We start from the raw sequence: 27,910 nt of genomic DNA on the forward strand, positions 1-27,910 counted from the left end.
GCACAGCCACCATTCGCCAGGCGCACCATGATGGGGTGCACATCCGGGAGGCCCTGAAGGAGATGTTGTCCCAGGCCCCACAGTAGGGTTGCTTCTGTCTCCCATTTACATCTCTCTCCCATCCCCAACTCTTCCCTTCCCCCACCCCTCACCTCCCAATAAACAAAACATTTTTTTTCAAACAACATAAAACTTTTATTTTTATTTACAATAGGGAAGAAGGGTGGGCGGTGGGAGGGGATCTGAACTGGGAGGGGGAGGAGGAAGGGGGCTCTGAACTGGGAGGGGGAGAAGGGAGGGGCCTCTGAACTGGGAGGGGGAGCTACTGGTGGGAGGGGTGGCTCCTGCCAGTGCCTCTGCAGGGGCGGAGGCCTCGGTGGCCTTCAGGCTGCATCGGGGCAGGCAGCACGGGGAGGTGGGCAGGACGGGGTGCAGCAGATGGGGTCATGATGGTAGCAGGAGGGGGCAAGGGCATGGGCATGGCACGAAGGGGCAACCCTCATGGCAACCCTCATGCCCTTCTTTCAAGGGCAACCCTCATGGCAGACATTCTGACACCAGAGGAGGAATCAGCCTTGAGGAAACAGGGATATACCCCTCTCCTGTGCTGTTGCAGGAGCTTTCACCCACCAGCCCTGACCACTCCTCCGCAGGTCAAATGAGAAATGGTTTGTGTTCTGATGAGACAGAAGCTTCAGGCGAGCCATCAGCACTGAGTAAGGGGTGAGTTAAGAAGATCTAGGATTTGCCCTTCATCCAGATACAACTATCCATGGACCCAAAGGGACCCTGTAGCAATCCCTTTGCTAAACACCTGTCATTTTTTCATGAGTCTTATTGTCCCTCTCCTATAGGACATCAGCCAGCTCCATTGGAGCATGAGGGAGAGAAAATCAGATTGGATCCACCCAGGTACTACAATTGTTTCATCATCCTCGCTAAATGAGGTAAGTGTTCCGCATCTCTGCCTGATGACCCCCAGGATAGATCAGGAGCTCCCACAAAGAGTAGCAAATGATCTCCAGATTTCACTTGAGGAGATCCTGGATACTCAGCATCAAGGGCATAACAAAAGGGAACTCCATGCTTTCTTATGCCAGGTTCATATCTCCAGATAGAGAAGCCATGAACTTGGAGGGAAATGCTACTCTCATGTATATGTAGTCTCCATCGGGTGAGTAAACAAACCAGAGCTGGTCTTGTAAGCAACATAAGGGAAGTTAGGCATTGGTTAGTCTTGATGGATCAGACATGCAAAAGAGGTTCAGCTGGCAGTCATCAGTATTACAAAATACTCTGCCCCCTTGTCTCCTCACTAACCCTATGTGGCCTTCTAGTCATACAGAACAATTAAGTTGACAATATCATCCCCTAGGCACTAGAGCAGGGGTCAGCAAACTTTTCAAACCAAAGAACCAAACTACATCAAAATTCAGAGCAAGTGGTCAACAAAGAGCCATATAAGAATGCCCATTTGCATGACTGAAAAATACAACTTAATATTATTGATAATTGACATAATGATTAATAACAGTATAAATGAAACGCTGCTGCTGCTGGGAGTGCAGTTTGTGGATATGGGGGTGCAGGAGTCAGTGTTGGGGTGTATGAGGGGCTCAGGGCAAAGGGGTTGGGGTGTGTTGGAAGTGCAGGAGGCAGGGCAGGGTCCTGGGGGTGGGAAGTAGAGTATATGGGGGGCCCTAGGGCTGAACTACCATACCTAGCCGAGGGTGAGCTACTGCACTACTGCACCCCCTACCACCAGCCCTTCCTGCAGCCAGATGGGGGCTGGGACTGCGGGCCTGTCCCAGGATCAGAGCTGGGACAGGATGCTGCAGCCAGATGGGGGCTAGGCCTTGTTGGTCAGGCTGTCATGTCTGGAGCCCAAGCCAGCTGCCACAGTTGGGCTGTTGCAGCAGTTGCAGGGCCACCATGGCTGGGCTACAGGGTCTGCCCCAGGAGCATTGCAGCAGGGGACAGACCACAGCCATCAGATGGAGGCTGGAACCAGGCCCCTCCAACCAGATGAAGGCAACTGCCACCACCAACCCCTCTCACTATCCCAGCATGGAGTGTGCACGTCCCCTACAGCACACCCTTAACTAGCCCTTGAAACGAGCAGTCCCCCAGCCAGCTCTAGCCTGAGTACAGCCAGTTCTTACCAGGGTGCACTGCTTCACATTCACCTCTGGTTGAAGTAAAAAAGACCATCCTGACACGAATAATTGTGCATTTTTAAAATTATTTTTTCATTTTAATTGAAAAAGTTGCATATATTTTGGGAATCACAAAACCGCTCCATAAAAAATGTTCCATACTGAGCCAGAGGTTGCTGACCCCTGCACTAGGGAGATCCCTTGAGGCAGTGGAAGAATATTCTCAGGAAGATAGGAATGGAACCCTCTTGAGCAAATACTGCTGTCCACGAACAACTCAACAATGTCTTGTGGTCAATGAAAGAGTCAGCACGGCCACTTTTATCTTCATACAGTGTTAGCAGAAGGTCAGCAACTAACTCAAAAAGTGCAGTTCCAATCCCATCCAAGTGTATAGCCAGACTGACTGGAAATCTGAAGCATCAAGAAACTGCTACCTCTCTAGTCCGGCACTCTCTGGTCTGACCACATCTGTGATCTGGCATGATTTTAGTTAGCTGGGTATGGCCAAGTTTCCCATAGTCCCTTAATGTTTGTTTACAGTCGCCAGTCCTGGCTCTTAGTGTTCTGTGCTGTTGTTTAGTTCTATTTTACTCCTAAATGTCTTCTAAGCGCTCAGTAAGCAATGAAAGTGTTGTTAATACTGCTAGACAATATTGACCTCCCATGTTTTGGCAAATTCCTGAGGGACCCAGACTAGAGAGGTTCAACCTGTACCATTACTTTGCCATATCTATCTCAGTGGGAAATCAGCCACATTTGTCAACATTTACAGTCAGTTTCTTGACCATGGGCCTCATAATAGCTTCTTTAAGGGATGTGGGACTGCTGCCCCACTCCCATAGGGAAACACTAGCAATAATGATTAGAAGTGGACCCTGTGCTTCCCTATTAGACTTCACCATCTAGGAACAAGACTTTACCATCTAGGAACACCAGGCTCCAATATGCAAGTTGTAGAATTAAGCTACAGCAACATCTCTATGACCTCAGCAACTGATACTGACTAACACAGAGACAGACATAGTGTTTGTCCTACCTGGTTTTATTTCAGCAGCAGAAGATAGCTCAGTCTGAATCTCAGCAATTTTATCTGCAGAGTAAGATGACAACTCTTCAGAATGAGAAAAATAAAATCAGCAAATACATAGAATTGCAAGGATTCACCACAGATTGTCAAGCACTCTGAACACTTTATTGTGCAAGTTTTTGCAGACATTCTGGCGGAAGTGAAGAAACCCTCTGAGCTTCCCATGTGGCCATGGCATACGACTTTACAAACTGGATGCTGCAATCAAACTCAAAAAGAGACTTTCTCCACCAGTGAGCCAGCTTTCTACCATGTCACTTCATCTGTTGCATTACAAGAATCCAGAAATATACTTGCCGGCAAGCTCCTCATTTTCAAAGGGGAGAAAGAAAAATGTCTCAGAGGGGTAGTCATGTTAGTCTATAACTTTAAAAACAGTGAGTAGTCCTGTGGCACTTTAGAGACTAACAAAAATATTATACATATTTGTTAGTCTCTAAAGTTCTATAGGACTACTTGTTTTTAAAGAAAAATGTGTTCAAAATCAAAAATTTCTATGCACAGAACTCTCTTTGGAACTGGCCTTCAAGGCTCCTCATATACATTTAAACCTCTCATTAAGCCAACAAAGAACTAGCTAAGATATTTATTTTATACTTTTAAAAAGAGCTTCACAGCACCATCCTGTACGATAGCCCCGAGGGAGCTACCGTATTATGAGTCTGATCTGTATAAGCAGAAAATTCACACTGATATCAAAGAAGCTGGATCAGGACCTATCTTCTTGATATTACCTCTCCCCTTTCTTTCCTTCTCCAAACTTGTTCTTAGAGTCTCATTACCCCCTCAGTGCATTTTATCTAATATAATTTTAACATTATTCAGAACAGTGGCCATTAGCCTTATTCTCCCCTCACTTCTGCCAGTGTAAATAAGAATCATCACCAGAGAAGTGGAGTTACATTGGTGTTAGTGTGATCAGAATCAGGCCTCATTTCTTTTTCTCTATTTTGGAAGGTGTCTAGAAAAATGTTGAAGACTCAGAAAAATAATAAATAAGAATGTGTAGTTGCAAAAACACTGTAATGTCAGATCTAATTAAGAAAGTCAGGAGCCTAAGTCAGAGAACTATGTAAAACAAAAACCTGAAGTTTCTTAAGGAATTCTTTGAAAATTGTAAAAGAAATATCAGAAATCAATAAGAATCCAGCTGAAAAATTAGATCTCTTATCTTTCAGTTACTTTGCTGAAGTCATGCAACACAATGATTTCATAATGCCTTCAAAGATAGTGCTGTTGCAGTTGCAACAGGAAGACTAAAATCGCAACAAGCCTATTTTCCTTTGATTTCCCTTTTTAAAATTAAAAAACCTCATAAACACATGTTAATATTTAAAAGATAAGTCTTATGTATACAATGTTTGGTTACCACAGCCAAACAAGATCATATTTAGAAACTAAAAATCTTTGATGTCATCTCTTTTAACTTCTAACCAACTGCTGGCTGATTGTGTCACCTATCCTCGAATGTTACTCACACTGTTTGCATGGTCACCAACAGGGTTGAATCAATCAAACACACGTGTCCCTCCAAAGACATTCATTTGGCATTCAGTCATAGTTAAGGTGAAAGTTGCCATTGACACATTCTTTATACTCATTTATCATATTAATTTCAGCAATAATAAAAATTAGTGTTGACCCCAGACCAGACATGCAAATTTCATCACTATGTTTTGGGAATTTTTGAGTGAAAATGTTTTTAATATTACTCACACCAAATTTCTCTATATGTGAAATAACAAATTAAATGATTTTTTGTATTTCAAGTAAGTGATAAAATAAGAATCTCTTAATGTTTTCATTGTAAATATGTTTACACTCATCAGTGATTCTTTTTATTAAAAAATTCACAAAAGGGACCATATTTGTTAAGAAAGTTGAAAATGCTATTTTTGAGGAATGTATTTAATGTATGAATATTTCAAATGCACCCAAATTTACTATCATTTTACATAATTTACGCGGCCCAACAATGCCAAAAATACACAGTCATAAAAAGAAAGTAATTTAAATCTGATAATCCTAATCATACTTTTAAAGAATCCTTCCCATATTGTGCTTCAGAACTCCACTTTCATTTTGCAGTTTCAGTGAGAATGGTGTTAGCAGATGCTTTATTAAAAAAAACTACAGCTGATTTCTGACAGAAGATCTGCACCAGTGCCTAACATTTTACGAGCAGTAGACTGAACCTCTCTTTGCTCATAACTTCAGCAAACAACAAACTGTACTAAAGGCTTTGATGTTCCGCCTTCAGAGACAGCTATTACATGTAAACCAACTATTATCCAATTAAAACTAATGAGTCTACATTTATTGTTGGATTGCTTGATCTTGACCAGTTCTTTTGGTGCATAGGAGACGCTTATTGTAATTCTTTTGGTTTTTTCAGTCCTTGTTAGTTTCTTCAAATAATTTTATCATATGATTCTTTATTCCAAACTTGTAAGTTATTGCAGTATAATCACTTTTGACCTATAATATGCACCCTTTTTTCTCATACCTCTCCCATGCAGATTAAACCCATCTATTTTCACATTCCAATTATGATCATTATCCTAGCATATTTTAATTACAGATTATCCATTAGATCAAAATCTCTAAAATTTAGAAGTGTTTCTGGTTCTTCTTGTTTGTTTCTCAATACTCCTTGTATGCTTGTGCATTCACTGGTTGGCATGCTGAACTCATCTGGGCTCTTTTTATTTGGATCCTCTTCTGTCAGTAGCAAATAACAATTTTAAATGCATGCTTCCCTTCTGTTCTTCCATAGTTTATAGTCTTCCTTGTTGTTGCATTCCTCCATCTTCTTTCAATTTCCACCTGTCTTATTCAGGGCACTTCACCTTCCATATCTCTCCTACTTTTATTTAAATGTTGTGTTTATTCCATGGAAACGAGACAAAGTACTTTATTTTCGGGATTATTGGGTACAATAGCTTTCTCCATATCTCTGCTGGTGATCATTCTTTTTACCTAAGTTTAAAAGTCTTAGAGGGGTAGCCATGTTAGTCTGTAACTTTAAAAACTCGAGTAGTCCTGTAGCACCATAGAGACTAACACAAATGTTGGCATCCAGGCTTTCTCTTGGTGATTTAATTATTATCCTTACTCACACAATCTTTTCCTTCAGTACAGAAGTGAGTTTGCACTATAAAAATGGTCATTATTTTAAAATATTTTTGAAATGTATTATGTACAAACATTAAAGAACATAAAATCAAGGTTCACAGATTAATATACATTGTGATTTTGTATTTATATTTTGTCTTTTGAATTTTAGCAAATTTGATCACCAAAATGCTAGGTCCTGTGTTAGTACACTGAGCCACAAAGTAATTTACCCAAGCACCTAAAACAGGTGTAAGTTCTTTGATTATTTTTTTCTGACTTTATAACAGTCAATTATAAAGTTAGAGTGGGGGGAGGATGTAGAATGTGTTTTAAGTGGTAACTGAACAGCTGCAGGCTGCATGTCTACTGTACTTATCTTAATATTTCAGTATATTAAGTATAAAAACACTTCATTGCTGAAGAATGATAGACAGTGCAAACATCAATTTTTAGCACCCCTAAAATGTTTTTTTCATCTTGAGACATGAAGCAGCAGGGCCTATGATACCAATGATATGTTCCCTAGTGTGATTTCTTGTAGACAGCTATATGAAAAAGAGACCACAAGCTGGAAGCGCATTTTAGGAGAGTTAAGCATGAGTCTTTGTACAATTTAGATTTCAGTAGATTTTCATTTCTTTTCTTAACTTATTATACATTGTTGATGTAAGTGCATTAAATATGTACCAGATAGCATTTGTTACAAGCTTAAAACTATGCTCTCTGTCTTCATGCAAACTAGAGACAGACAGTTATAAAGTTAAAGGAAAACAGTTAAAGAACTCACATTCAATGTGATTTCATGTGGGTACAGGTGTCTAGGCTGTACCCACATGAAGAGGATTGATTCTTGTTATGATATTGTATTAAGAAAGACATCACATAATGTCTCACTATACATTTCATTTTAGTTTTTTCTCTCCTATTTCTCTATCAGAATTTTCATTGAGAACTGTGCTCTCCCTCACTTTGGTTTAGTGGTTTTATAGCTCTAGTGTTCCAGAAAATTAATACTGTGTTCTAATAAAGCAGTCTTAATTTTAAGGCAACTTACAAAAAACCCTTTTCCCTCTGAGCTAGAAATGTTATTTTTTTAAGAAATCATCTCTGGAAACACCTGCTTCCTGACTCAGGGCTCATTGCTGAGCTCCAGGAAGAATATACATTTTGCTCTCTTATACAGTCTCGTTTGTATCTCTCCTCTCTGAGGCTATGTCTATATTACAGCCTTCTTCTGCAATAACTTATGCAAATGAAGCGTGGAGTAGAATATCACTGCGCTTCATTTGAATAATTAATTAGCAGCCGTTTTTGCACAAGAGGCTTTTTCCCAAAAAGGAGCTATGTGGACGGCACCTTTTGCACAAAATCCCCCTCTTGCACAAGAGCTGTTCTTCGTCATTTTTTCATGAAGAATGGCTTTTGCGCAAGAGGGGATTATTGCGCAAAAAGGAGCTGTATAGACAAAAGCCTCTTATGCAAAAATGGCTGCTAATCAATTATGCAAATGAAGCGTGGCGATATTCTACTCTGCACTTCATTTGCATAAGCTTTTGCGGAAGAAGGCTGCAGTACAGACGTAGCCTGAGAGTTAGCTCCTAGCATCACAACTAGTAGAATTATAATCAACATACCTACATTCTCAGATGAAGGTCCACCAGTATTTTAAGTGACTGGGTGTATTAAAAGTGTATTAAAATTATAAGTGGAGTTGATTTAGATTATTGATCAATATGTCAGATAACTCAGCTCAGTTGATGTATATTAGTAAAATAAATAGATCAGCACAGAGAAGCAACTACAGATCAGTCCTTGAGAAACAGTACTACTGCAGCTCAAATCTGTTCCAAAGACATGCACTCATTTTGATCTGTATTTATGTCCTATCTGCCTACCTAAAATATAAAATACCCCAATTATCTCAACCCTTTCTTCTGTTTCTTCTCTACTTTCTATCACATGTTTTTTAGGGTACAGACAACTACCCCAAATATTTCTAGGACTGGCATCAATTATCCCAATTGTCCTAGCATTGTATCTGGCTCACAGACAACCGTTTCAGTTATTCCTGATAATTTGTGCCTAGCACACTAATTATGAACTGCCAAACCTTTACAAAACACACATCTCCTTTCTGACAGTTCGTGCATGTACAAGGAATTGGGGTTATATGATTTTTACTGGCTAATACAATTCCACTGTAAAGCTTAGCATACCTAACTAAGTATTATAGGAGTATGTAACATAGTTATATAGCTTAGCATAAACCTTTTAAAACACATGGTATTGGCTAACAAAATAGATGAGATGTTGTACCTTCCATCATAATGGACATCTAACTTACTCCCCTAACATTTGTTTTCTAAATTATTACTCTATAACAGATCCCCCAATATTTTTTCTGCACATTTTGAATGAGGGAATATCTTTCCTACTTGGGGCCCTACCTTTATAGATATTTCTAAATCACCAAATACACAGTCTCTCTCTACATAAACAGATTATATTTTATTTCACAAGCCTTTTTGTTTGGGAAGAGTGGGTGTTGTTTTCCCCCTTCAGGCCAACAAGTCTTTTTTTTTTTTAAGTAGCTATGACTCACTTATCCCATATGTTCATTTTTTTAGCTGCAGTTTTTTCAAATCAGAGAGGCTATAGACACTTGAATTTTATAATCTGACACTGAAATCCCCTAGCAATTCTTTCACAGAAGGATCTTTCTCCTCAACATCTTTCTCCATCATCTGTGGGTGGGAAGAAGGCATCTATTTACTCCTGTGAATTGTGTCTACCACCAGGGCCAGATTAACACTCTGTGGGCCATGGGCTATTAAATTTTGTGGGGCCCCTGTATATACGTTTTTTTCCTAGTTTAAAACATTTTCACAATTATGACATAAAGACTATTAATACTGTACTAAACTTGCCTTGGGTGCAGAAAGGGATTCTGACCTGGGGCCAAAGGTAGAATTCAGGAGGGGGTGCAAAATACAGTTTCCAGCCAGGAGATGCTTACCATAGGTGGCTCTTGGCCAGCACTGCAGCAGGGCTCAGGCATGCTGCCTGCATGCCGTAGTCCTACACCGCTCTCAGGAGCAGCCGGCTGCAGGCACATCTCTCCATACCCCTGTGGCAGGAGGACAGTGTGTCTCCAGGTGCTGTCTGCACCCTCAGGTGCCATCCCCAGCTAACGGGAGCTGTGGGGACTGTGCTGGGGATGAGGGCAGTGTGTGAAGTTGACTGCTTCGCCCCCCACTCCATGGGCTGCAGAAACATGCCAGCAACTGGCTGCTTTCAGGAGCTGCATACGTCCAGGAACTCCGCCATGAAGCCTCTAGGAATTTCATGTCAGTCCCAAGCCTGGATAAAGGAAGAGGGCTGGTCAGATGAATGTCGATGCGCTGATTGTAAAACAACAATACGAATGAAATCTGATGCCAGTACAACTAAAAAGGAAATCCAATATTGCCAAGTATCTTCATCATGCACCTAGAGAGAGCGATGGACAAGATCAAGGAAGAGGTAGAAGTGATATCAGTGCATGGGATGAGAATTAACAACCTGTGGTTCATGGATGATATAGTTATCATCAAGGAAGATGAAGAGAAGCTAGCGAGAACGGTGCATGTGCTAAATGAGGAAGGGTATTGGTATGGACTGATTATGAATATCGATAAAAAGAAGACAATGGTATTTAGAGATAAGGAAATAGGAAGGAAGATCAGTATAGATGGGATCAAGGTAGAGAACATAGAGAAGTTCACGATATTTCGGGAGCAACATGATGCATGATCTAGACCAGTGGTTCGTAACCTTACTGCAGCCTGTAAGAACCTTTGGTTCTCAAAATATGTTCTTGCACCCCTTATTAAAAATCGTTGAAGTAGATCAGTTCTTTAAACCTAAGATCTATCATAAAAATCTGGCATGTCTCACACCCCCAAAAAGGGCATCTCACACCCCTAAAGGGTGCGTGCACCCCAGGTTAAGAAACACTGATCTAGACTGTAGGAAGGAAATAGCGAAAAGTAAAGCAATTAGCTTAGGAACGAAACTGAGCATCTTGAAAACGTATATATTTAGCAGCATGTTGTACAGATGTGAGAGGAGTTAAAGAGGGGGATATTGGCATTCGAGAGGAGTTGTTAGAGAAAGATCCTGAGAATAGGATGGATGCAGAAGGTCGCCAACAAGGAATTATATAGGAAGATACAGCTGAAAGAGAACCTACTGCAGAAGGTTATACAACGGAAGTTACAGCTATTCAGGCATATCTGCAGAATGAACAATGAGCGAAAAGTTAAGACCCTGGTTTTTGGCATAATGGATGGTCTGAATAGAAGAAGCAGACCCCACAGAGAATGGGTAGATGATATAGCAGATTGGTGCAGAGCAAGTTTACAGAAACTAAGCTACTTCGCACTGGACAGGGAAAGATGGAAGGAAGTAGTGAGGGAGGCATCAGACACCAATGGGCGTTGAGCCTATGGTTGATGATGATGATGATGCGGCAAGGGCATGTGACATGCAGGCAATCTGCCTGGGCCCTGCTGCACTGTTGGACTTTTAGGGGCTCGAAGATTGCAATCAACTGACAGACACCACAGAATCAACCAGTTGATCACAATCGATGTGTTGGTGTGCACTGATGTATGTAACATGGATTTATTTTTGCGAGCCCCCCCCCTTAGCCCAAGACTTTGGGCTGCAGACCCTAAAACCCTTGTGTAGTGTTCTTCTTTATGCTTGGCTATGGCTCTTTGACAACTAGCTTTCCATTATAATCAAAAGGAGTACTACGCATCTCCCTAACCCCTACCTGGTAAAACCTTTTAGAGCCAACTTTTGGTTGTCTTGCTCATGTGAGTAATGGCTCTGAAGTAATTTGTTTTGAGTAGAGCAGCAGAAAAATCCTGTCATTCAACTGGAGTTAAATGATTATTTTTTAGCTCTGATATGTTGGTAATGTACATAGATAATATAGAACAAATTTCACTCCTCCTCAACAGACACATTGTCCTGATGAAGTGGAACAAATGCAGCTCTGCTGCAGAAAGGATGAGGGGAGAATCTGGGGACTCCACATGGAGATTTCACACCGCTTCATGTGCATTCCCACATACCTCTTTGTGTATATTCCTTGCGCACGGGCTGTTCTCCCCTTAGAGGGAGAGTACCAGCAGTAGAGGCTATTACAGCTCTCGGGACATAACAGTGCCACAGAGCAGTTTCTTGTCATATGGCAGCCTCAGGAGAGAGTGTCCCAGTTGAGAAATCCAGGCACAGCCCAATTTTGTGTGGGTCAAGAATTTTCCCCACAGATTAAAAAAAATAAATGAAAAGGCTTTCTGTGTATTTGATTTTGTCATGTGGCTTGTTATTAGATTGTGAAGCAAACCCATGCTGATTTCAGAGGCTGTAATTTGCCTTATTTAACTGAAGTAATTCAGCCAAGAAACACCAGCAAGATACAAAGGCAGCTCAGGCTAAACTCAGAAAGCCTTAAAATTGTACCAATGAGCTGAGGTCAATAACCAAACACTCTTCCTTGAGCCTCTTTCTTCATCATTCCTCCTCATCACACCTTTTCATCCTTAGTCCTCACTCCCCAATCACTGCATTGGGACCCTGGGCTTCTTCCCTCTTCCATGTTCTCTCCCTTGGTCCTCTTTTCCCCAGAAGATTTTTTTTTCTGAGAATAGATGTGACCTACTTGGCATGCTGCAGTATCATAGGACATAGATATCCCCATGTTTTTCTCTTTCCCTTTTTAACATAATTGTCTTAATTGACCCACATTTGCTGCTGTCCAATAAGGAACTTGTGTTTCTCTTTAGTTATTATCATGGCCCAGATTCTCAGCCAGTGTAAATTAGAATAGTTCCAGTGACATCAGTGGGGCTAAACAGATTTACACAGTGGAGAAACTGGCTCATCATTATAATGCATTATTTGTTAATCATGGGGAGAGTCTGGGCTAGACCAATCCAAACATTTACATTATAAACATTGACTGCAACCAAAGTTCCGGATGAGAAGGAAATCCTAAAATGCTAAAAGCTCTGCATCAGCAAGAAATTCTACCGCTGTCTCTGGTTCAGGCTCTGAATTTTGTGTTATAAGATCAACTAAGTACAGCCTCTCTCTGTCTCCCATTAATGCTGAATCAGACACTAAGGCTATGTCTACACTTGCAGGTTGTTGCGCCAGAAATATGCAAATGAGGCTAAGTGTGGAATATCGCTATGCCTCATTTGCATATTTAATGAGCTGCCATTTTTGCAAAAGAGGCTCTTGCACCAGAAGGAGCGTTTACACTGCCCCTTATTGCGTAAGAAAAACCCTCTTGCGCAATGTCCTTATTCCTGAAAATAATCAGCGTAGAGGCATTGTGCAAGAGGGTTTTTCTTGCGCAAGAAAGGGCAGTGTAGACAGCTCCTTCTGACGCAAGAGCCCTTTCCGCAAAAAGGGAGGCTCATTAGATATGCAAATGAGGGTCGGCGATATCCCTTGCTTAGCCTCATTTGCATACTTCTGGGGCAACATCGTACCAGTGTAGACATAGCCTAACTGTTGCTAACTCACGTGGTTTTTGGTGCAAATGGCATTTGGGGCTGGTCTCCATCTCTAGACCTTTTGCAAATTCAGAGGGGATAGAACCCCCTCCGATTGCTCTTACCCAGGAGATGAGTAAGTGGGGCAGCAGCCAGTCAGTCAAAGCTGCTGTAGGAAGAGTGTGCTCTCTCTCAGCAACCCCAAGCCATTCTTACAGGAGCACCCTCCTTCCCCTTCCTTCTTGTGAACAGCTGGACAAGCCTCTGCTCTGCTCCTCCAGCTCCTTCCTGGGCCTGGGTAGGGGCAGAGAGGGTGAAGCACAATGCTGTCCTTACCCTTACACAGAATACCCAGGTACATAGGGCACCTGATCATCTGGGACAACACTGGGTCTTAATGTCCACCACCCACCTGCCTCTTCTTATCCCTGTTCTCTGGGTCTGTTTTCTCTGGAGAGGATCTAGTTAACATAAAAGTGAAAAAGCCTGCCAGACCTGTTAGCAGACACTGAAACTGTGAAAAAGCTTAGTTTAAAATTTGCTTTAAAAATATTTCATTAGTGTGTTGCTGAAGATTATAAAAATCACATTTCTAAAATCACATCTCTAAAAAAAATCACCATACTTCCCCTCCCCTCATGGGTGCCATTAGGCATGGAGCACCAGTTTAATAGTATTGTATGGAGGCTCCATAAATCCTAAAGATGGCCCTAGTGAAGTAGGGTTGTCAATCCTACAGTATTTCCTAGGAGTCTCCAGGAATTAGAGATTATTAAAAAGACCGTCACATGATGAAAGCTCAAGGCATACTTCCAAAATTGAGTGTTGCTTGTGAAGAGCAGTGAGAGGTACACTTGCAACTCCAAAGGTGGGCCTAATGCACCTTGCCCCTAGGTGAAGAGTCCCAGAAGGAGCCAGAGGTAAGTGAGGATTTAAATCTTCCCCGCTACTTTGAAGTAGGAATAAGACCCTCCAGAAAAGGGCACTTTTTCCGGAGGATCGGGGCCAGTGTAGACGCTCTTTTCCGGCTTTTTTAAAAGCCGGAAAAAAGCGGCGGACATTTTTATTTAAATGCCGCGGGGGATATTTAAATCCCCCGCGGATTTCCCTACGACGACTGGTGAAATTTACATGCCCCTTCCGGAAAAGGGGCCAGTGTAGACGAGCCCTAGGGCTGTGTCTACATTGGGCCACTTATTCTGGAAAATCAGCCGCTTTTCCGGAATAAGCTGCGAGCTGTCTACACTGGCCCTTGAATTTCCGGAAAAGCAACGACGCTCTACTGTACAAAATCAGCCGCTATTCCGGAAAAACTATTCTGCTCCCGCTCGGGCATAAGTCCTTATTCCAGAACACTGTTCCGGAAAAGGGCCAGTGTAGACAGCCCAGTAGTCTTTTCCGGAAAAAAGCCCCAATCGCGAAAATGGCGATCGGGGCTCTTTTCCGGAAAAGCACGTCTACATTGGCCACAGATGCTTTTCCGGAAAAAGGGCTTTTCCGGAAAAGCAGCCTGCCAATGTAGACGCTCCTTTTCCGGAAAAACTGAAAACGGAATATTATTCCGTTTTAAGCAGTTCTGGAAATTCATGCCAGTGTAGACACAGCCTAGGACTCTGAGATTAGTTTCTCCCCAAACTCTAACAATATTAAAAACTATGCACCATATCTTAATGGGTTCTGAAGAAGAAACATAGAGGTGTCTGTGGACACACATGATTCCAGCTCAGGCCATGTGGCCATAAGAAGGAACTAGAGAGGGGTTGGTCCACACTGCCCAAGTTATATCCTAGGTTTGGAATACATATTTGGTACATGAAGGCAACTCTGCAAGTGCAGACCAGTGGACACCACTTGCTAGAAATCTATCACAGGGACACGGTCACATGCTGATCATGTGTTGAATACATATAGGGACCAGAACTCACAAAGGACTAAACATATGCTAGTCCTGCCAACAAAGCCCAGTAGTTGTAATCTGTGTACATAAAATCTGTAACTGATGTGCACAAATTAAGAGCATCAACTATGACACATTTGCTCTGGAATGACAACATTTTATTCTATAAATCCCACAATTTATTTTCATATGCATTTTACAGTGCTATCCAGTGTGTGCACATGGAAGTACTTGGTTTCTAGCATTTGTACAGATCTTAAAATGGAAAGTGCTAAAAATGTGTCAGAATTATCTTTACCACATACTAAGCCTAACCCACCTTAACTCAGGTACACACACAGAGAATACTTTTCATCTTAACCTTAAAACAGTCACAAATCTTATCATTTACCCCAGCTGTAAGTGAAACCCTAATTGCAACCAAAGCACTTATCTTTAACCTTATGCCTACATATTTTTATGGTCATTTACACTGTAAATCAAGGCATGCCAGAACACTGTAAAATGGGAGAAGCTAGAATGAAGCCAAGAGTCTTGCTTGGCTTCAAAAGCCAAAGCATGAACAGTAAAGACTCAGTCATTTGACAATATATGACTAAATCCAAACTTTGGACAAGAAAAAGAAGCATGGAGGAAACACATATTTAGTGTCTGACATTGATTCAAACAGAAGAGATGTAGTCTTACCCTAGTTTGTTTTTATGCATGATGCCACATTTTCAGAAGACTGTTACTAACACATATTCCATGATTAACAAGGTTTTTTTTGGCTGGCAATACTGCACATCTTTTTTACCCACAACATAAATTAAAAGAACAATTTTTTATGCATCCTTTTATGATGAAATTGGTAGTCATTCATTACATGATGTTAGCAAAAACTGGTTTTAGAATTAACAATGCTCCAAATTTGGCTTTAAAATAAAACTAAAAAATGCAGTTCTGGATTCAAATTTTCCAGCTAATGGTCTTCTCCCATATTCTCAGTAGCACTAAAAAGTATAAAATAGGACACTTGAAACTGTTTCTGAAGAGATCATGAAGGATTTTCCCCTTCAGTTAACAGTCAGATATTTTTTTTGACTCACATAGCAATTGAGTTGAGCAATGTGACTCACTTTCAACAATTGATCTCAGAATGCTTCAAACTGATGGGTAATATCCTTATTGCCATTTTACAGATGGGCTGACTGAGGCACAGAGAAAGTGAATGAGTTAGCTCAGGTCACACAAGGCAACACCACAGTAGGAAATAGAACCTTGGCCTGGCACCTCATTAACACCAGCCTTGGGCTCAATCAGGGTATGTCTACACTACCCCGCTAGTTCGAACTAGCGGGGTAATGTATGCATACCGCACTTGCTAATGAAGCCCGGGATTTGAATTTCCCGGGCTTCATTAGCAAGTGCGGTATGCATACATTACCCTCCTAGTTCGAACTAGCGGGGTAGTGTAGACATACCCTCAATGAATACTGCACTTGTCCTCAAACAGATCAGCATTAAATTACATAAATGTTTCTGTTTTTCTTTACCTTGTCTTCCTCAGAACCACAAATGATTATCGGCCTTGTGGACTGCCCACTGGGCCAATCTGGTATCATTTGCTATTAAGATGATGCTTCCTTTAGTAAAGGTACAATAGTAAATGCCAACAATTATTGGCTATCTAGCTTATTTTTTTTACAAATGATGATCTAAAACAAACAAACTGATATATCAAATAGCAAAATAACTCCGGCATCTTAAGCAAATTATTTATTCATTCCTGAATTTAATTTCTTTGCCTTTCTTATTTTTAACTTGGTACTATTAGATGCATTTAACTTGTTAACTATTTAATTTATACTTTTTTCCCTAACCACATCATATTTTAATTATAGCCAGCCAAATGCTGAATGAGCCAGTATTTGGTTCAATGCCCACCCTGAAAAACCTTCTTTCCCTCACTTGACTCCAGCAACTGGGAATAAATATCTGTACACTACATAACACCATCTATTTGATAAGGCTGCAGGGGAAGAATGAGGATTTTTAAGTGGAGTAGGATGGGAATATGCTTCTGTGGTGTCTCCTTGCCACTGACCAGTTGTTATTTTTAATTACTAGTTGTAAGTTTAGAGGGAAATTTTCAAAGACTTGAAGAGCAGATAGGTGCCCAAATCCCATTTGTGCTCTTGGAAAAAATTTCCCCTTTCATTATTGTCAGAGTGCCTAAAATCCATAAATAGGCATTCTTCTCCAAATGTTTTATATCCAAACAAATACGTAACCTCAGCTCTTCTCATAGATCCCATCATTAAGATTAACCTGCATTTCAGCCTTAAGGCTGCTGAAGGGTGTGGAAAAAAAGTCATGGAGAAAATGAGGATAAGACTCAATTTTCTTCTGTGCGCAGTTTGGGAACTTACTAATGCCTCATATAACATCATACATTTTTCCTCTTTTATTACTGATAATAGGTAAGACACATTGAAGTGTTTCTTTTGCTGCTTTCCTGAGACGTTTTCATACACACATTAAATTCAATCTGTTCCATGGAGGGTTAACACACAATTAACAAACTTGATCCCACAGCTGTATTTGGAGTTTAACTGCTATCAGTTTCATGAGTTGAATTAATATCTACAAGAAATAAAACATCAAACAAAACACTGTATGCTCCAGGAATCTCTTTCAGAGTTTTGGTCTGCACCCAACAAGTTTTGTTATTTTCCATGTAAGCTTTTGTTCCATTCCACATGCGATGGTTTTACGTGAAACAATAGGACCTGTGCTTTAAAAAGCATTTATGTTTCTAATACTATCAAACTCTTTATAGCATCAACATACTTACAAACATTTAGGGTACATCTACACAACACACTTATTTCAAAATAAATATTTTCTGAATTTTTTTCTGAAATCGATTATTTTGAAATAGCACGTTCACACTACAGGGAAGCCCACACTTCTCTAATGTGGATGTGCTATCTCGAATTAGAGCCCCAAGAGGCACCGGGGCAATAGAGCATCAACACAGCTGCTATTCTGAAATAGCTGTTTCAAAATAAATGTTATTCCTCATGGAATGAGGTTTACAGATTTTGAAATAAGCCACCTGTTATTTCAAAATTATTTCAAAATAATAGAATTGCTGTATAGATGCTCACATTATTATTTAGAAATAACACCAGTTATTTTGAAATAACATTGCTGTGTAGATCTACCTTTACTGATTAATCAATCATCACAATGCCTGGTTTCTCCTAAACTGGTTAAACGTTAATATCCCGATGAAGTAGTTTTAGCCCTCTGCAGTTGCAGTTCTACTCTTTTTGAGTTCACTATTTTACAGTATGGGTAATAGAGTTGACAGGATTAAGAGTTTTCTTAAGGACACAGGGAAATCAATGTCAGAGCAGGGATGAAAAAGTAGAAGTCTCAGATTTATAATCTGGTACTTAGCCGCAGCTAAAGCAACATTCAACTTGAGACAATTCAGAACTGAAAGTACTGGCTGCTATGTCTAGACTACACTGATCTATTGGAATAAGGTACGCAAATTGCACTCTGCAATTTGTATACCTTTTTCCGATAGTTTTTTTGGAAGAGGCATTTCCAAAATTTGGCCCGTCTACACTAGGCCAAATTTTGGAAAAGTCTCCTTTTTTCGGAAGAGCCCTTCTTCCTCGTGGAAGGAGGAAAACAGGGCTTCCGAAAGAGCGCGTCTGCTCTTCTGCAAAAAAAAGCAGAAGAGCAGATGCATTCCCTGGATGCGGAGGGGTTTTTCTGTATCTCGGAAGAACCCCATAGTACATAGTTGGGTGGTATAAACTCCTGTAGCTTCAAATTAAGCCCTTTCAGACCTTATCTCAGTATCCTTAATGAAGGGAAGGGTTGTTAGTCCCTATAGTGGACATGGCAAGCTCTAGATCATAGGTTTCCAAACTGGGGAGTGCACCCCTCTTGGAGGGCATAAAGAAATTCCGGGGAGGTGTGAGGTGACCCAGCCCCTTCCTCAATCCCCCTTCCCCCAAGAAAGAGCCTGCGCTGGCGTTACCTCCTGCAAAAATGGCAATAGCACCAGCTTCCTGCAGCGTGGGGGGTGGAGTCCCGCAGCTGCAAGCCAGAGCTGGCATCCCAGGAAGCGCATGCACTGTTTCACTGCCCCAAACAGCTGGCATGCTTCCTGAAACGCTGGGTCTGTTGTGTACCAGCGACTTCCTTCTGTCTGCTGTCTTCCTGCACATGTCTTCAGACAACAGTTAAAATCCAAGTGATTAACTGAATCTACCCTACAGGCCTAGATTTTAGCTGCTCGTATGTGGACACATGGGTTGAAGTAGGGAAGAGGAGAGGGCACATGAAAAAATGTCTCCCCTTTCCCTTATGCATCTACAGCCAGAATCTTGATGTTTTTTCAATAATTGCAGGAGGTAAGTGAGTGTAAATACTAAACACCCCAAATAGGGCAAGGTCTTTATGGCCAGGGTCCCATTTCCATTCCAGCTGGAGCCCAGTGCTGGGGAGTGCTCAGTGGATTATTGAAAGGGTTCGGGCGTTTATGCCCCTGTAGGTATTCTGTTTGTCTCTGTTCTTCACAGGTAGAAACTTTCCAGACGCCATTGCTGATTTGATGTAACTCCATCCCCACTCTAAGGCACCCATAGCTTTTAAAACCACAGCGTAAGCCCACTCTCAAACTTGGCAGATAATTTGCATTTGAAGTAATTTAATCTGTCCTTAACCATGAAATCACTTGGAAAGTTTTGTCAGTCCACAGCCTGGCCCATTTGCTGGCTGTCTCAGCAGCCTTGTTAGATTCTTGCCCCTGGAGAAGTAATCCTTCCAGTAACACAGAATTTTAGGTACTCAGGCAGTACACTAATGGCAGTACACATGTAAGTAGGTAGCTAATTAATTGATTATAGATAGGTAAGTTCATTGGTGACAGTGGGAGAACTCAAAAGAGTTGAGTTTAGATACCACCAGTAGAACTATTAGTGGCAGTCAGGTTTGTATGCTTCAGTCCATATCTAATTAAGCCTCAGAATTTTTTCTTTTATAGATACATTTTTAAAGTTTTGTACTCCATCCAGCTGGTAGCAGGGGTTTTTGCAGGAGTCTGATCAAGTCTTAAAGCATCAAGCTATTTGACACAATGCAGAAACAAATGTCAAGGAAGCATTTATGCATGAAGCTGCTGACTAACTGGAGTCCACCTTTCCTTCAGTTTACAGATCATTATCTTTGTGCAGGCCTGCTCCTTAGGGCTCTGCAGCCAGAATGGTTCTCCTATCATCTGCTTGAAAGGGATAAGGGAATCCCTAATCTTGCCCCATGAGTGGCAGGGGGAAGGAATGTTGGGCTAGGGAAAAGGGCAGCGCATTTTGGCTAGGTCTACACTACAGCTTTTTCCAATTTTTTTTTCGGAAGAGGCTCTTCTGAAATTTGGCCCGTCTACACTGGGCCAAACTTTGGAAAATTCCCCTCTTTCAGAAGATCCTTTCTTCCTCAAGGAATGAGAAAGACAGGGCTTCTGAAAGTACGTGTTTGCACTTCCGCAGAAAAAAGCAGAAGAGCAAACATGTTCCCTGGACCCTGTAGTCCGAATTCTTTTATTATGCTCCAGTAATTGTCAGAATGAGACACACGCTTCTGGACCCACTTCCACTGTAACTTTTCCAAGTTGCTGCCTCAGGGAATGGGATCTGAAGCAGCATGCTCACGAGACAGTTTTGAAAGTATAATTTTTAATAGCCATTTCAAAATCCCCGCCATATGTGGTTTTTGGAATAATGGAGGGGATTTCCTCAGCTGATCCTGAAGAAAATCCATATAAAAAGGAAACCAAAATTACATGAGTGAATGTTTTTACTCAAGGTAACTGCTATGTATTGATACAATATCATTCATGTTAGGCACAGCCATCACACGCCATCAGTTGTCCTAATCATTGTGAAGGAGCTTAAAGAGTCATTGAATGAGTGGCTGGATATGATTTGTACACTGGTCTGCCTTAAAGACAATAATTAGTTAATTACTACTTTAATAGGCCTGATTCTCCCCTTTTAAAATGTGGCAAGTCACTAAAGTTAAAGGATTTATACTGGAAGAATCAGGCCTCATATTTTTTTAGGCTTAGGCATTCCAGTGTAACCCCAACTCAAAGATTACTGCTGTATGTTGATAAAGTATAGGTGCCATGTTGGTAGGAATGTCTCATACCAAAGGAGAAGCCAGGATTCCATTCCATCTCTGTCCCTCTTTACACACTAAAAAAGGTTGGGCATGCAGCCACCATTTTTTTTCCCACAGAAAGGAGATCTAGGGTGATTGGATCAGGGGTAGGTGGAGAGAGGAAGGTGAAGAGAGACCTTATTCCCCTGTGCAACGATCCATGAGGTTAGACAAACCATCATGAATTTGAAGATGTCATATTTTCAATTTAATTTTTGTTCCAACAAGACCTTTTAATTGTTAAAATTATTTTGGAGACCTATTCAACAGGTTGAGAGGTTGCCTTTTTTTTAAGGGCTTGTCAAAATTAGCAGATGTCTAATGAAAAATAACATGCTTTATTAATTCAAATACACAGACATAATTGAGGGAGTTTTGTTTCTATCTACTTGGGCCCTCTTTACAAATGAATATATGTTAGAATGGATACTACAGAAATAATACATGATCTTTTGTATGCTTACTTTTTCCTTAACCATCCTTAATCACTAGATACTTGGTTACACAAGTATCAGGTAGTTAAAGTAGTGTTAAGGCATAGGAAAAAAATCCAAGAATATCAAAAGTCAATTTCTGCTTAAAGTCTGTGGAAACTGAGGGTGTTCAGCATGTCCAAGGCTCAGTTCCTTTTGAATAAGCCATGAAAAAGGATAAAATCTCCATTCACTAGTGAAACTGAGAACTGAAACAAACAGCATTTTCCTCAAACATAAAGCCTTGATAAAGTATTGTGCTCAGAATCAACAAATGAGAGGAATGTATAAATACATTAAAACAAATATCTCTATAATAAACAGGGTTTGTTGGAGCACTTTTGTCAGAACACCTTCATCAAAATCTGCTGTTTCATAAAAGATGAAATCACTTCTCAGAGGTGTAGAGATGTTTATGTAATTTTTGACAGCGAAAATTTTGAGGCCCAAGATGGCAACTCTGGTTGACACCAAAGAGAGAAGGGAAGCTAAAATCTGACATTTTCAATTCCAGTGGACATTTTGACACAATTTTGATTCTCAAAATTTTTGATTCTCAAAATTTTCGATTCTCAAAATTTTCAAATTATTCTGTTTTCATTCCAGTTTGAAAAAAAAAAAACCCCTTCAAATGCTGAAACCTTGGAAGTTGTCACAAAATGAAATTGTCATCCTTCCACTGATTCTAAATATAAATTAAATAGATGTATGTGTAAACAGTCATCTTAAGGAGTCAATCCTACACACACTAAAATCAGTGGCAATACTTGCCTATCAAAAGAAATAGGAGTTGACCCAGTACAGCACGTCATAGCCTCCATCTGCTCAACTTCTAAGATCAGTTAATGTTAACTGAGTTGGCTGCTCTATGTATACCACTGCCATCTACTGGCTAGAGTAAGACCTGCGTATAGAATCATAGAATACTAGAAATGGAAGGGACCTTGAGAGGTTATCGAGTCCAGTCCCTTGCCCTCAGGGCAGGACACAGTACTCTCTAGATCATCCCTGATAGATGTCTATCTAACCCATTCTTAAATATCTCCAGAGATGGAGATTCCACAGCCGCCCTAGGCAATTTATTCCAGTGTTTAATCACCCATTGTGTGTTTGTAATCCTGGCTAGATTCCAATCTTACTGTTTTACAAAAAGATTACTCCTGATTTATAGTGATGTAAAGGTGGTCAGAATTAGGCCATAAGTTTCAAGGGGCTGGTCTTACAAAGTTAGTTACACTTTCCCCAATACTATTTATATTGTGACTCAGGAAGAGATCTGTGGCTTTGGAGCAGGTGATGAAGAGTTTTGTTGGTTAATGTGCACAGTATAGCTGCACAATGATTATGTCAGTATATGAATGTGTGGATGTGCTGTGGATTTTATTAAAATGGATGTATGAGAAGGGCTAAGACTGTCAAGGCCAGGAAGAGAAAACAACTTTAGAGTTAAATTCAGCACAGGTTTGTACTGGCAAAGCTTTAAAGGTGGAAAATCTAACAGTGTGACACTAGGGGAAGAGGGAAATATCATGGGAATGGAAAGCAACCACAACTTCCCTTCTGGCTGTCCCACTGAAGAACAGTTCATCTCAGGAAAGAGATGTGGGGTGGCTAGAGATGCATGGATGTTGTGCACTGGAGGCCCCAAAGGATAGACTAAAAATGGTTGCAGAACAAAATCACCTGCCCTGTCTCCTTCCAAGAGAGTGGGATGGCAGAGCGAAATGTAACATACAACCTCCATGCATGTGCTTTGGTAAATCCAAACAATGACAAGGAGAGTTCACTGCTGGTGAAAATGTCATTGCAGTCAATGTTTTGTGCCTGCTTCTGTTAATGGTGAATTTGGCTCAAACAAAATATTAATATGAGGAAGATTAAGGGGAAAATAAACACAGAAGAGCATTATTTATCCTTTTAGTACACTATTTTAATTTTCAACTGAAATAACTGTAAACAAATTGCTAATACCATCAATATTGGTATGAATTAGAAGGAAAAAATGTTCACCAAATTTTCAAATTAGGAATTATACAAAATGTCTGTGATCCAGGAAAAGCAAGTTAGAGGAATGGGGAAAAAGTCCAGTACAGGAAGAACAGAAAACACAGTCAACTCTTATAGCCCTGGGTTAGGGCTAATGAGAATTAGGTGATGTAACAATAATTCCTTATGTAAAAAAAAAAAGGAAGTTCTTACCATAGCTTGAATAACACTGACAAAAAACATGATCAATGCAAGATCAATGCAAGATGAGCAAAACAAAAACAAAACAAAACAAAAAATCCCAAACAAGTGTGTTATCTCAAAATTTAATCTTTAACTGGTAACTGGGCGTAACTCCTGTATATTAACAATCTGAAGAAATTAAATCTGTAGGCTATTGTAAGTATGAAATATTTTAACAATAAAGTAGGAATGGTGGACTGAACTGATCAATTCTAACACTCCAATTTCCCCCCCTTTTTAATTTTCAAAATAAAACAAAAAAACCCAAACCAGACAAAAAAACCAACCCCTTAAAGACAAGCAAACAAACCAATCAAGAATGGCTTATTTCTTTCCATGCTGGAAATCTACATGGGCTATTCCTCTGTCTGAAAAAAAATGATGCTAGTGTCACTCTCTTTGCACAAAACTGGGTACTGAGCAAAAGTTTATTGTAGTAATGTGATTAAATTTTGCTCTGCTTTCAAGAAATGCAACAACAAATAATAATAAAAACCACAGAAAGAACAAAGTTAAGTGAAAAATCTCTGCTGCCTTCACAGCATTGGGTTTCTGTGGAATTGTCTTGTGTAACCTGAGAGGTTTTGCAGTTCCTGATGATTTTCAGGCAACTGCAGATTAAGGGTAAGATTCACAGAGATTCCCCTAAGACTGGTTACTTAACAACACTGCATTGAACCAATATCAAACTAGAACAGGATCTCATTCCAGGATCTGGACTGTACCACTGAAGTCAATGGGAGATTTACTACTGACTTCAATGGGAGCAAGACTGAGCTCAGTGTATTTGAATCTGTAAGAACAGAAGCAGCAAACATCCTGGGTCTTGCATCATCACAGAGAGTGATACTCCTTGAGTAATCTATCTGCTAGAGTTGCAGAACTTCAAAGAAAGACTGTTCATAACCAGCAAACTTGTTTTCCACGGGGTTTTGCAGGAATGGAATGCAAAGCTACCTGAGTTAATGCTACAGAGTTGATGCTGCAGCATATGCCATAGGTTTCCTGGTTCTAACTGGTCTCTGTCCATTTGTGCTCCCTTAATATCTGCAGAGGCCTTACACAGAGAAGTTTTCACAGGAGCAGAAGGAAGGATCATACAGCTGCTACTTAGGCTTCACTGCCCTTCTTTTTGATAGCTGTTTTCCCATTTGAATGTTTTTTCCGATCTTCATTTTGTCCATTGCAAAAAAACAAGAGGTGATCTGGTCCTAAGTAGCAACCAATTCACAACATTCTACAGAATTTTTTTTTATTAAATGCAATTGTTTTGGTCCTCCTTGCATCATTAATTTTCACTCTCGAAATCAGAAATGAGGTTGCTTTCTTCCAGAGCTAAAGAGTCAGAGTTAGTTTGTGAATAATATGGATTTCTGAACCATCGTATTCTAGAGAAGAGACTGCCATTCTGTCTGTACAGGCACCATAGAAATGTAGAAATAGCAGCCACCATCACCAGTGTCACCATTACAGCGAGAGCTATGATCTGATGGTATGATGCTAAAAGGAAAGAAGCAGCAGAAGAAAAGTTCTATAACAGTGAAAGAAAGTCACACTATACAAATACAGAAAATATTTTAGCTTCAGTATTTCTGATTAAAAAGATAAATGTATCACATAATAGAATTTACCTTTTACAGTTTGCACTGTTTCAAAGATATCTGAAACAGAATCCAAAATTAGCAAGAAAATTATTCAGGCAACTTATAAAAGTTAACATACATGTTTAGTGTATAGTTGCTACTGGGGATGGGGGAGAGGACATATTTATAACAAAAATGGGCTGTCCCTGATTTAACTATTGATGCCAATGGAGTTACACCACATTGGAATAAATAAGACATATAGTGTCATTTTAAATTCTTTCACATATCAAAGTACATGGGAGATAAGAATGTTCTAAATACAAAGGAGCTAATATTCAAGAATGCTCACTTACAGTTTGATTTGCTTCCACTGAAGTCACTGGATTTTTGCCATAGGTTTCAGTGGAAGTAGGATTGAGTGTCTACTACATGAGGATTATCAGGGTCTCATACTTCTAAATCTTTTTTTATTCATACACTGGAAAGATGGTCTTTTGGTTAAGAAAGCAGGCTGGGAATACGTAAACGTGAATTCTATTCCTGATTCTCACACGAATTTCCTGGGTGACTGTGGCCAAGTCCACCTCTATCAGGGGAAATAACATTTACACACCCCTAGTGAAACAGTGAGACTAAATTCATTAATATTTGTGAGACACATATACTGTGGAGTGCCATAGAAAAGTCTATGCATAAATACTTGGGTATAATTTTCAGTCATCCATTTTATCAATGTCCAAACTGTAGCAGTGTGAAATCAAAGATTTAATTTTTCTGTTTGCAACCTGCCTTATGAGTCAGCTACTTCATGTGGAGAAAACTTAGAAGATTCTACTGCTTTCCCCAAAATATATATGATGCAATGTAATGTTTGGGCTCTTTTTTTTTTGGTACAAAAGAAGCTGGCAAAATTATCACAAAACTTTATTGTTCCCATCACATGATGATGAAAAAGGTTGTAATATTTACTCAATATAAAAAAAAATTCACATCAGACAAGCAGAGGAGAACCATTACACAGGGCTGGCTTATGACTAACTAGCAGGCCTAATGATGATTTTAGTGCTTTTGGGTGGACTTGAAAAGCAATTTTTTCAGCTCTGAAAGATGTAATGATTCCTAGTCCCTGTGTCTATAGAGTAGCACTGTGTGTCAGGCCAGACTTTGTACTTTGGGGAGGGTAAGTGAGGTAATTTTTTAGGCTGCCCTATATTTAACTTCATGTCACATAAAAAAAGAGAGGGGAAAATTTCTTAGGGTACATCTACACTGCATGCTTATTTCAGAATAACCTATTTCGGAATAGAATCTCCAAAATAACTTAATTTGAAATAGCGTGTCTACACAGCAAATGTCCATTGAAATAACACTGAGCTAGTTTGAAGTAGAGTGTCCACACTCATTGGACACTGAATCGCATTTAAATTAAGGCCTCTCAAAAGCACTTCAGACAGGTTATCAGGACAGCACTTCCTGAGGCTATCTGAAGCTCGTGCTTAAAGGGACCCCACCATTCTGCCGTGTCTCACACTCTTCTCCTTTGCCTACCTCCTCGAGGGTCAGCAAAGCCTTTTCACTTCCTGCTCTGGTTGCCCTTGCAGACACCACAGCTCTCCCAGCCATGGAGCCTGACCTGCCTCCAAACAGTCGATGGCTCTTAGACCCCATGCCACACCTCCTGTTGCAGTTACTGCAGGCTGCCCTCGTGGCTCTGCAGGAACAGAACCCCCACAGCCCATTATGGGGCATGTCCTCTCTTCTCCATATGCTGCTCATGCAGCATTGACCCCACCCGTCCTTGCCTGCTGCTTCTGGCAACTGGACACCAGTTCTGACTGGTGGGACCATATTATCATGGAGCTGTGGGACGACCAGCAGTTGTTCCAGAATTTCCACATGTGAAAGAACATCTTCTGAAGCTGTGTGAATGGCTTGCCTCTACTCTCGTGTGACAGGACACCCACATGAGACCCGCACCCCCTCCACAAGTGGGTCGCCATCGCTATCTGGAAGCTCGCTATGCCGCACAGCTACTGCTCTGTCAGGAGACAGTTCGGTGTGGGGAGACTGACCGTTGTGGTCGTGATATGGTGCTCTCATGCTACTGTCCCAGGAAGGTGGTGAACTGCTGGAATGGGGTTCCCTAGGGAAGGGTGGGGGAGTGGTGGAAGCTCCTGTCCTGGAAGGGGTTTTCAGTCCCACCTTCACAAAGCCTTCTTGGGGGATGAGTAAGTAGGGGGTTGGTCCTGGTGTGCCAGGTGCGGGGACGGTTGGCTTCATGGACCTCCCGAGGGCCCTGGCAACCCTGTGATTCTCTGTTTGTCTCCTTCCATAGATGGTGAGGGCCATCAACACCATCCTACTGTGCTGGCTCATCCTCGGGCTCGTCACTGGATTTGTCACCATGAGCTTCTCCACTGGGGCTCCTAATACATCAACAGGAATGCAGGCCGTCGTGGACCACCGAGGCTGGTTCACCAACATCAGTATCGAGTGGTTAAGGAAGGTGCATGACACCTGCAACTCCAGCCTCTAGGAGAAGATGAATGCTGGCACTTTTTTTCCCGATTGCACCATGAGGGTCGG

General features: G+C 40.8%; 1 protein-coding gene and 1 long non-coding RNA gene across 4 annotated transcripts in view; one reads left to right on the forward strand and one right to left on the reverse strand.

Annotated features, from left to right (window-relative positions):
- Window positions 1-27,910, reverse strand: part of LOC102461834 (secretory phospholipase A2 receptor) — a 191,163-nt gene that overhangs the window by 80,763 nt on the left and 82,490 nt on the right. For 2 of the 3 annotated variants that reach the window (XM_075933483.1, XM_075933486.1), the window contains one exon: window positions 3,196-3,249. In XM_075933483.1, coding sequence (XP_075789598.1) covers window positions 3,196-3,249 — 54 coding nt within the window. Of the gene's footprint in view, window positions 1-3,195; window positions 3,250-23,664; window positions 25,239-25,369; window positions 25,400-27,910 lie in introns of those variants that run through there. The other variant, XM_006111649.4, reaches the window with a different exon arrangement.
- On the forward strand, window positions 322-27,797 carry LOC112546176 (uncharacterized). The gene is made up of 3 exons (XR_012905183.1): window positions 322-723; window positions 855-947; window positions 27,660-27,797. It is a non-coding gene; the product is annotated as an uncharacterized LOC112546176 (long non-coding RNA).

The sequence above is a fragment of the Pelodiscus sinensis genome, chromosome 7, assembly GCF_049634645.1.
Source record: "Pelodiscus sinensis isolate JC-2024 chromosome 7, ASM4963464v1, whole genome shotgun sequence".
Classification (NCBI taxonomy): domain Eukaryota; kingdom Metazoa; phylum Chordata; order Testudines; family Trionychidae; genus Pelodiscus; species Pelodiscus sinensis.